This window comes from Apium graveolens, chromosome 8, assembly GCF_009905375.1.
Source record: "Apium graveolens cultivar Ventura chromosome 8, ASM990537v1, whole genome shotgun sequence".
In the NCBI taxonomy this organism is placed as follows: domain Eukaryota; kingdom Viridiplantae; phylum Streptophyta; class Magnoliopsida; order Apiales; family Apiaceae; genus Apium; species Apium graveolens.
The window spans coordinates 266,590,096-266,601,814 of record NC_133654.1 but is presented as its reverse complement, the minus strand read 5'-3'; the positions used below and the strand labels follow the sequence as shown (position 1 = coordinate 266,601,814).

The window sequence follows — 11,719 nt, the reverse complement described above, 5'->3', positions numbered from 1 at the left end:
CTCCCAAGAATGCAAAGATAACACTGCTGATTATTGGTGATGCCGAATCTGTGAAGCCTGGCCAAAGTGCTAATTTGATCCAAGCAAGTAAGCCACTGGTGGTGAGCATACCTGTTAATTTGAAGACGGTGCCAAACTGCTTTATGCCAAGGCACAAGAGGCCTATAATCCCGAATAGATTCCCAGATATGCCATGTTTTAATCTTGTTAGCATTCAACCCATCCCACATAATATAATCTTCTCCACTCGAATGAATGATGGGGAGATTCGTGTCTCCAAGTAACCTAGCAAACAAAGGATCAAGGTGATGAACTCTCGGGTTAGGGTGAGGAAGATGCCAGGATCTCGAATGAATTATATGACTAACCAAAGTAGGGAGAGCACGTTGTCCAATTATAGGAGAAGTAGCTTACTTAGCAAGACAACAATTTTTCCATCAAGGATCAAACCAAAGCGAGATGGTGGCACCATCAACAATATGATAAGATATAAACTGCAAAGCCAGGACCCTGCTTCGAAGTACCTTCTTCCAAACCCAAGAACAGTCTGTAGGTATAGCCATCGTCCAGAAATGTTTGTTCTTAAGGGATGTGTGATTGACCCAGTTTATCCACAAAGAGTCAGACTTTATCACTACTTTAATCAAATAATTTATGATCTGTGCCTTATTCCAATGCAACATATTTTTCAAATCCAAACCCCCTTCTTCCTTGGGAAGACACAAAGCATCCCAAGCCACTTTGGCGCCTCCTTTGTGGTTAATATTATCTTCCACAGGAATCTAGTTAACATGGACTGATTATGTTAATGCACTTCCGAAGGCAAGAGGAAATGGTTACTCTAGAAGGCTTGTAGAGCATGAACAATTGACTTAATGAGAAGAGTTCTACCAGCAAGAGACAGAAGCAGATTTTCCCAGGAATTAAGTTTACACGTGATCCGTTCAATGAGAGGAATACATTCATTAATGCATAATTGAGAGAAGATTAAGGGAATACCCAAGAATCTAACAGGAAGAGTTCCTATCAGAATAGAGTAAGTCTCATCAAACCATGCAATGAAATCAGGCTCACGATTGCATAGAAAACTAGTGCTTTTATGCACACTAGGATTTAGACCATTCCAGACTGAAAATTTGGCTAATTTGTTCATTATGTGCAGAACTGAATCCTTAGAACCTCTAGCAAAAAGAAGCACATCATCAACAAAAAACAAATAGGAGATGTTCAGCTCTTTGCACTTCCAGCGATGCTGGTAGCCTGTAGGAACTTGGGCTAAAAGACAGGAGATAACATTCACACAAAGAGCAAATATGTAAGGTGACATAGGCCCCCCTTATCGAATTCCAACTGTACCCTTAAAGAAACCATGAATAACTCCATTTAACTTGATCAAGAACCTAGGAGAACATGAAGGGTTCCGAAGGCATAAAATGCAGCGGATAAACGTAAATAAAACAAAAATTTCGAAACCCTAAAACAGGATCCATGTATAATTATGGGCAGATTATGGAGATAACGAATCATACCTTTCAAGAGATTAACTTTTACGAACTCAACGGAGATCCTAGCTATCACGCTTTGTGTCTACCTCTCGGAGAAACACCTCTATGGTATCCACACGAGCACCTTCAAGAACGTCTCACGAACTTGACTACGAAATGGATGTACTAGCCTCCTTCTTGACGATCTGAATTGCCTCTGCCTCTCTTTGCTGCTAGGGTTTTCTTAAAAAACGTTCAAGCCTCTTTAACCTCTCATTATCTATTTATAATGACTGATTAAAAAGGCCCATAATAGCAAAGCCCAACCCTAGTAGGTATTGGATTAAATAATAAAAACGAATTTCTATTATTTAATTAATAACTAAGTCATACTTAATTATTATGGGCAAAAACATTCCTTTTAATTCGAATTTATATTATCTCAATTAAGTCTTACTTAATTATAATAAAATTCAAATAATCATCAATTAATTTAAATCCATAATTTAAATTAACTATTCCATTAAGTGCTCTATTTGTGCGACCCTATAGGCTATTATTTAATTGGCAATAATTTTATTCTCTAATAAAATTATAAACAATGAGCGGTATCTAGTAATACATCATTGTTACCCAATTAAACAATAATTAAATCGTGATTAGATAAAACCTTTCGTGATTAATGTTTTTCGTGTAATATAATCCCTTTAACCATACATATTATAGATTAAACTCGAGGCATGTATTTAGTCATCCTCTTCAACATTTAATCTGGGTTTACTTGATGCATGAGTAGATTATTGAAACAAATCATTATTTGAGCATGGCCATGCTTTTATAATCTCACTCAATCAAGAGGCCAATAATATCTCTCCTAATTATAAGAGGGTTAAATCCTTTATCTATCATTCATATTTCTCATACGACTCATGATATACCCGATGTCCACTTTTATCATCACCCGATCAAAAGTAACTTTTAATGTAGTCAAAGTATATTAATCCTCGTATAGAAATATAATGATTTCAAGTCAAAGGATCGTTACACCATTATCACTGTGAGTCTTTCTTATGACTTTATTAAACATGAAGAATCTCACTGTGGGTCTGTCCAGTACCATGTACTCTCACATGTACCTATGTATTGACTTCAGTATCCCCATACTTATAACCAATGAGATGTGGTTATCTTGTCAAACAACATACTAGTCTATCCATGTATTATTATTGTCCTATATAATAATACTCGACTAGGGACCTTTAAGAATATGATATATTATATAATCTCAAGTTCAAGTCATGTACTTAAACTATACAATTTGTATCATGATTCTAAGGACATTTATTATGCTAACAAAATATCGCAGTAATTAAGGTCATAATAAATACATTTATTGAATGATCAACTGACATAAAGATAAAAGAATAATGTATTGCCTCTAGGGCACCTACACTAACAGAACAAACATAACTTTTAATCCAAGAAATCATTACATCAGGAACCTGAATTTTATGAAGTGCTACTAAAATGAATTCCCAATCCAAGGTGTCAAAGGCCTTGTGCAAATCAATCTTGAGAGCACACCTTGATGCCCATGTTTCTCTATCATAACCCCGGAACAGTTCTTGAGCAAGCAAAATATTGTCAGAAATAGATCATCCCGGAATAAAAGCATATTGAGCAGTATTAACAATGCTAGGAAGCAATCTTTCAATCTAGAAGCAATAATTTTTTATATGCATTTATACATGACAGTGCACAAAGAAATTGGTCAAAATTCCTGCATTTTAGATGGTGTCTTAACCTAAGGAATAAGAGAGATAAAAGTGGAGTTCGTACCCACAGACATGGTGCTTGTAGAGAAGGAGAATTTAACAACCTCACAAAAGCTAGGACCCGTGGTTTCCCAAGTTGCTAAGAAAAACTCCACATTAACACCGTCAGGACCCGGGGCCTTGTTACGCTTCATAGACTTCAAGGTTCGCAGAATTAGCAAGTCAGTCACAGGTGCCACCAAGGAGCTCGACTGCTCAGGAGTAATAGTTTTACAAGAGACAGAGCTGAGATCAATGTGATCCTGACTAGAGGCATTAGTCATCAAGATTTTAAAATAAGAAACAGCCACCTCGACACAATTCTGCTGACCATAGACCAAGATACCATCCTCATTCTCCAAGCTTAACACCTTATTTTGATTCCAATTAACTTTGCATTGCTGATGAAAATAAGAATTGTTACCGTCACCCTTGGTCATCCATTTGACCCAGGATTTTTGAAGAAGAAGAAGGTGCTCTTCTTGAAGAACAACCAGATTGAATTTATCAATAAACACTTGCCCTTGTTGTAGTAAATCAGGATTCTTGTTAAGAAGAATAGCATCTTGAACCTCAGAAAGTTGATGGCGCACCATGTGAACAAAGACTATGTAAGTTACCATGATCTTTGTTTAACTCCCGAATGGCTAATTTTGTATTTTTAAGTTTGAAGCTAAACTGAATCATAGGGTTACCAATTCAATCAAGGGACCAAGCTCTATTAACCAAATCAGCAATATTAGGTAACTCAAGCATGAAGTTAAAGAATTGAAATGGTTTACCAAAGCGTTGAAGCTGGACAGGTTCTTCATAGAGGAGAGGATTATGATCCATGATTCCTCGATTGTGGACAACAGCATTACCCTCAGTAAATGTGTTAAACCAACGTGCATTTCCAAGCATTCGATCCAATCTTTTAAAAATAGGTTCCTGAAGACGCTTGTTAGTTCAAGTGTAAATATCACCTAGAGTTCGGACATGTCCCAGACCCAAATTAGTAACAAAATGTTTAAAAACTTGCATGTCCGGAGTTCAATGCTCCCTTCCTCCACAGATGTCGTCAATGCCAAGAACAAAGTTGAAATCACCCAGTAAACACCAGGGCAAAGCATTTTGATTCTAATTCAAACAATAATTCCAGAGTGGAACCCTATCACAGGCATCATTATGAGCATACACATAGGAAACCAGAATTGTTATATTTTTCTCAAGGTAAGTTGCAACACAAGTTATACACTGGGCATTGCTAGAATGAATAGAGACGATTTTGTCAATGATGTTTTGGTTCAAATTTTTGGTTTAAAAACAGGGAATAAGTTGTTTATTAAGGATGATTGATTTATAAGTGATATAATAATGATTGGATTAAGATTTGATAAAGTAAGGACTTTTGCGTTCCTCAGCCTAAAGGGAAGATCAGCTCATACCTATTTATTTTGTCACCTTTTTCTTTAGCAAGGGCCCCCTTGGAAATGCACCATGCTCCTTCTACGGACACGATCTAATAGATCATTGTATCGAGTAGTAGTTGCATGTTATAAATTTGGAATTGGTCAAGTTTAGGAACCTCTTTGGTTCAAATTTTTATAAAAAATGGTGGAAAAGAAGAGCTTTAAGATTGGTTAGAATTGGTACATATTTTGAGTCATGCATATTAAATTGTTTGGTTAAAGAGTGACTTTCATATTTGGTGATAAATGATTATGTGATTTATAGATATACTAACTGTGATTTGCATGCAAAGCGTTATGTGCTTTTTGTTATATTAATCACAAGGAGTTATATTTGGATTTAAGAGAACCAAGGATTTGAGATTTGTATTGTGTTGGATTTGTATGTTAAGTCAATAATTGTTAATTGTATAAAGTGAAATGCTTGATTTGAGATAAGAATAATTACGAGTACGTCATGCCTGATTCTTGAAAAGTTAATAAATAGTTTGTATATGGTATCGATTTATGTGAATCAATGATTATTTGCTAAGTGTAAAGCTTTGAGATAGTTGGTGATATAAAGAGTATAAGAGTATATCTTATTATGTGCTACGTGTATGTAAGCGTATATAAGATTAATGTTTATTGCGATTGGGGTAGAAATTAGACGTTCCGAGAAAAGTCGGGAATCGATCGAGTATCTAATTAGGGTTCTATTTTGGATATAGATTTGGATACTGAGGCATTCAGGATAGTAAAGGGAAGGAAGTCCTAGGTGGCAGTAGCTCAGGTTCCATTAAACAGGAAAGCTTCTTAAGGCAAGTAACTCTGCTTTTTATTATGAACTGATTATAGAGAGATTATTATTGATGCCATGATAGAATAAAGATTCTTTGTAAATCTTGTTATTGATTTTGAGAAACCATGTTATTGTTTCTTGTGATAAAATTGTTATTGATTCTTGAGAAACCCTGTTATTGTTCCTTGTGATAAACTTGTTATCAATTTTTGTGACAATCTCTAGTAGTATCCCCATTGTTTCAAGTACTTATTACCTTATCCTTGTACTTTGTTACCTTATGATTAACCCTAAGAGAGTCCTTGTGAACTTTTCATACGCTATATCTTAATGATCTAGATTCTTTGATAACCCTTATGCCTTGTTTATGCGTTATTCTTTGGAACTATCTTGATCATGACCTTATAAACCCTGTTTAACAATTGATCAAGATCCTTATCTTTTGATCCCTGTTTACTTTCAATTTGTTCACTTTCCTTGAATTCTTGAATTGAACTTCAGAATGACTTTCGACTTAAAAGAGTCCAAATGGTTCACTTATCGGTCATGCTAAAATTGAATGTAGCCAAACTTTTCTTGTATTCCAATACAAAAGTTTTCCAAATGAATTCCTTGAAGATTGGGTAAAGACATAAGAGACTAGTGGGACTAGTCCAGTCATATAAGAGGCTAGCGGGGCTAGTCCAATATAAGGCTGATATAATTCCATAGGTACCATAATGACTAGATGGAGGTCAGTACGGGCTGATCACCCGTATTATATTTAAAAGATGTATATTCCAATCAAGGGTTCTTTATTGCTTAATGATAGTTAAAAGCTTTTTATAAAATGTTTTTGTAAGCTTTATGATTTTCTGTTGAATAGTTTAAATTGAATCTTCTTTAAAGTCTTGAGAATCCAGATTGAGAACCCTGTCATGATACTTTCATATTGTTGCTCATAGTTAAAGTGATATATCTCTTGAGTGTGATAACACTCATTCTCTTTCTGAGAACCCTGTATATTGAACTTGAGAACCATTGGATATTTTAATTTGAACCTTAAAATATTTCGAAACCCTCTTGTGAACCCTTTCCTTGAAATTGGAATACTGCCACATAGCTTAGTTTTATATTGAGATAGAATGCCTCATATATATTGTTGATTATGTTGATATTTAGAACCGCTTATATAGTTTCTTGATGAGCGTCTTTGCTCATTTATTTGCTTTGATCTAACTATAGAAGTTAAGCAACAAGATGGCCAGACTTAGGCGCACCGCTCGTAAGAGCGTACCTGGCGGTCATAACTGCACTATTGGTTTTCATATGCCAGCTCAGGTAGGAATAAGTGTGAGAAAGCGACGTCAGATGAAGGAATTTTTAATAATCTTATCAGATACTTTTGGGTTATCTCTCGATTCCAAGTCGGAATCGAATGGTTTAAATTTATTCGTATTTTTGGTTGTAATAATTTTACTTTGGTTGGCAGTTGTAATCTTGTCTCATACTTTATCATGTTTAGGTCTTGTCAGTATCGGGGTTTATTATATTTCTGTTATTATTGTATTAGTTTATTAGCGTGTGGGCCCTCATTTCCTTACCCCGGGATTGAGGGCGCCATAATGGGTGCCTTGAAGATTCCTTTGCCTGAATTGCATGAAGCTATAAGGACAGAAATCCATACTCCTCTACTCCAGCCTGCTACCAAGACTAAGGGGGAGATAGAAGCTAGAATTCAATAATCTAAAGAAGCTGGCAAATCAAAATCAGGCATTGGTCAAAGCTCTATTGTACTTAACATAATTCCAGAAGTAAGTAAGGAAAGATTACTCAAAGTTGCATAAGGACATTGCCAAGACAAGGATTTCAATGAACTTCTAACTGTGATGAGAGACTTTCTTCATGCCACCTACATCACTTACAAGAGAGCTTTGGCCAACAACATCAACAGTCTCATAGTGGTGATTGTGAAGAACAAAAACTTCTTGGAGAAAAGTATAATAGCAAATGTCAATGATTGTGGGTTAGACAGATGTCTACATATGTCTCTTTCAAACCTCCAAACCAAAATAACATATGAGCTGGATGTTATAATTGATAAAGTCAATCAAGTAATTCCCGAGGACACTCAACTGTTAAATATACTCAAAAAGGCCCAGATAGCTGCTTTTACTAATCCTATCTCCATTCAAGCAAGGGGTAGCCTACATTTGTCCAACCACAAGAACATGCAAGTAGTTCACAATCCCCAAGCACTATGTGAGGGGAAATTTAAGATTGATCATGACATTTGAATCAACACTCAAGATCAAGAAACTGAAGACTAACGAAGAGAAGGAAGTGATAAGGATGTTGGGAAAGTATTTGCAAAATATGGAAGCCAGGTTTCCAAATACACAAATCAACACCAAGGATGATTTGGATGATGGTGACCATAAGGGGGATGAGTAAAAACCTTCTGGATCAAATCCAAGTTATTCACCCAAGGTAACTGACAGTAAAGTGGATGATAAGAAGAAGAAGGATGATGGGAAGAAGGTGGATGAAAAAAGAGAAAGAAAATGGGAGGAAATGAAGATGTGAAGAAAACTATCTGAGATATACAAATCTTACAAACTCAAACGACCAAACCTAGACAAATACTATCTCAACCTAACCTACCTCAAAAGCCTAAATTCTTGTTTAAACAAACTACAAATACCTTACTCAAGATACCAATCAGATCTAGCCATGTCACACAAAAGAAAATCACAAACCTACCTTCATTAAAGCCACCAACCAAATCTCACTGCAAGACTGTTGGAAGAAAACCAAGGAAAATACAAGCCAATGTTGGTGTCATCTGGGACTGTTTCAATCAAGATGATTTTTGCCTATGAGCTTAACAGATGATGACTATTTTCAATAATTATCTGAAGAAATTGTCAAAGCCTGTGTTGTCTCTTTAGAAGAAGCCAGAATCTACTATTTGGATGGCTCCTTCACTTTGCTTAGTAGGGAGGTAATGGAAACTTTTTCAAGTACATAATTGAAGAGGGTGCTTAGCTTGATGTAGGAAAAGGATACAAGTACAAGGATGTGGAAGGTTGTGATGAATGAGAGGTTAAGAGAGAGAAATGAAATACATTTAAGGTTAAAGGCTGAAAAGGAAGAAAGGGATAGAAAATATGCAAAGGAGTTAGAGATGTTTGAGCAGAGGTCAGAGGAACTCAAGGCAAGGGGTTTGAGTAGAATATCAAAAGATGGACATTTCCTGAACATTCAAATTAGAAAATTCTCAAGATTTAAAGTTGGTTATCTCAACAGTTACTCATTGGATGAATGGCTCAAGCTGGTGGAAGCCTTAAGGGGGCAAAAATTATTGAAGAACTTCAAGTTCTAGTATATCTCAAGGACCTCATTAGGAAAGAACCAGGTTATGAAAATTCACTTGATGACTATAATTGTTGAATTTATGTAATCATCAAATGTATAAAAATTGTAGTTATTAATCTATCAGTTTTTATGTAATTACTTCTAGCTTGGGGTTAGTCTTGTTATCAGGCATGAATTTGTGTTAAGCAATCTTCTCACAAATTGGGGGAGAATTTTGGGCAAGACATGCTTGTATAATGACAAGATTAAGTCATATTCACAATCCTGTGATTTAGTTGCTTGATAATTTATATCTGTATTCTTTGTTATATTTCTTAAGTCTGTAAAAGTGATCATAAGATTAGACTGGGGGATTTTTCTATGAACAATATCAAGATAAGAAATAAACTCTGGAAGAAGATCATGTTTTCATCATGCCTCATAGAAAAGTATAGAAGCTTGGAGTTGAATAAAGTTGTTCTAGGAAAAATGTTCAAAGTCAAGATATCGACAAGTCACAGATCAAGGTATATCGACAAGTCATTCGAGAAGTCAAGTTAGCATGTCGAGATGTCACATGAGCTGTCGAGAAGTCACTTCAAGTAATGATTTAAGATATCGATAAGTCAAATGAAGATATAGAGAACTGGAGATATCGACAAGTCAACAACTCATGTAGAGAACTCAGAGATGTTAACAAGCCAAATATTCATGTAGAGATCTCAGAGATATCGACAATTGACAACTCAAAGAGATGTCGAGAACTCAGAGATATCGACAAGTCAAAGATGATGTCGAGAACTCAGAGATATCAACAAGCCAAATTTACATGTCGAGAACTCAGAGATATCTACAAGCCAAAATACACATGTCGAGAACTCAGAGACATTGACAAGTCAATTACATTTGTCGAGAACTCGAGATATCTATAAGTCATTTTACTTATCGATATATCATTTCTCTATAAGAACAAGCATAAATCTTAATATGTCTTCTCAAACTCAGAATACCGACAAGTTCAAGATTCAAGATTATCAGTCAACAAACGATCTATTCACTAGATTGAAAAGTCTATAAAGTAACTGGAAGAAAACAAGATCAAGGGCCAACATTAACTGGACAAAGGGTGGTCACAGACCTGCAAGATAATGCGTAGATTTTCTAAGCTAGAAATGTAAATAGAAAAAGATTGCTTTTGAAAGTAGTTTAATACATTTTAGTGCAAGTCCTGTAAACCCGTGTTGCTAGTCTATAAAGCATGCATGTGTCCTTTGTTTAGTAGTAACAAACAAATTTACATTTTCTTGTATTCTTTCAAGAAAGAAGTTGAGTTCTTTTATCTGTTAGAACATAGAATTTCTAGCAAGACAAACTTAATTAATACAAATTAAGTGAGTTTTGAAATGTTAGTCTCTAACAATGCAACAAGAATTACAGAAGGGGGGTTGAATGGAATTCTTGAACCTTTTTCAAATTATAAAATGTTCTATCTTAATAATATATATAAGTGTTTGATTTACAGAGTGCGGAATAAGAAATTAGTAAAATCAAAACACAAGTAATTAAAAACACAAGTCTTTAAAAACTTTCTGGTGGATTTTTAACGTATCCACCAGAGATATATATTATATCGAGAGAACTTTGTGTAACTAAATTAGCTCACAGCTGCTTACAAATATGAACATCTAAGTTTTCAGAGAAATGCTAAGAATACAGCTTACAAATGTTTCTCTGAGAAGAATGTTCTTGCTTAGTTGCTAACTATTCTTACTTGTTCTATTTGCTACTTCTTGGTTTATATAACACCAAGATTACAAAGTAATAAGACAAGATAATAAAACAAAAATGTATCAAGTCTAATACTCTGCTGCTTCATTACTCTATTCTAGCATCGTTGAAAATATTCAAAATAGCATGGAAATGGCAATGCTTCTTTGTTCTCTAAAACCCAAGTTAAATAGGCTTCCACATTTCATTAGCATGCAATCGACGCATGTGACTGTGTTGTCACTGTCAACAGATGTTTGAATTCTTTATCTGTCGGGTTCATGATCATCCGTTGAGTTCATGATCATCCGTCGAGTTCATGATCATCCGTTGAGATCATGATCATCCGTCGAGTTGCCTTGTTGATTATCCGTCGAGTTGCATTGTTGTTTATTCGTCGGGTATTTATCTGGCACTTGACTTCATTTCATTTATGCAGAATTACAAGACATCATCTATGTACAATTAATCAACCTATTCTGCATATCTAATTAAAGTCAACATGACTTGAGTACTACTACAGGATCTAAACAATATGTATGCAGAAATGTGCTACAGACTTATTATTACATAAGCTACTCACTCGATGGATAACAATACATTATCCGTCGGGACTATAATGAGTCATCCGTCGGGACTATATTTGCTTATCCGTCGAGTGCTACATTTTTCACTAAGTCGAATCTACTAAGGTGTTTTGTTAATGAAATCATCAAGTTCACAACATATCCACAATAATCTCCCCCAATTTATGTCTACTGAAATTGTAGCCATAAATTAAGAGAAACTTGATGATAACAAAACACCCTAAATATAATCTTTAAAAGAAAGTAGATAAAACTGTAAAGTGCTTCAAATAACAAAATGTACAAAGTTTTGCTCACAGTCATTTTCAAGGTGCTCCTCTAGCCTGAGCAGATTGGTCTATTTCCTTGAATATCTGGATCTCTTTCTAAGTTTTCTGTTGTTTTCCTCTATCTAATTTTGGAGCTGTCTATGGAATTCCAGTTCATCAGGTTCTGAGAGATTTAGCTCTTCTTGCATTTCCAAAAGAGTCTCATTGCTAGAGATGCTCAATTGGTCTTC

The 11,719-nt window shown here is 35.2% G+C and overlaps 1 protein-coding gene across 1 annotated transcript; it reads right to left on the bottom strand.

Annotated features, from left to right (window-relative positions):
• Positions 1-841: 841 nt before the first annotated feature.
• LOC141680955 (uncharacterized) lies at positions 842-3,921 on the bottom strand. Its single transcript, XM_074487028.1, has 2 exons — positions 3,324-3,921; positions 842-1,275 (listed from the first exon to the last, which is right to left on the bottom strand). Exons 1-2 carry the CDS (start codon positions 3,919-3,921, stop codon positions 842-844), a joined length of 1,032 nt encoding a protein of 343 aa, XP_074343129.1.
• Positions 3,922-11,719: the final 7,798 nt, after the last annotated feature.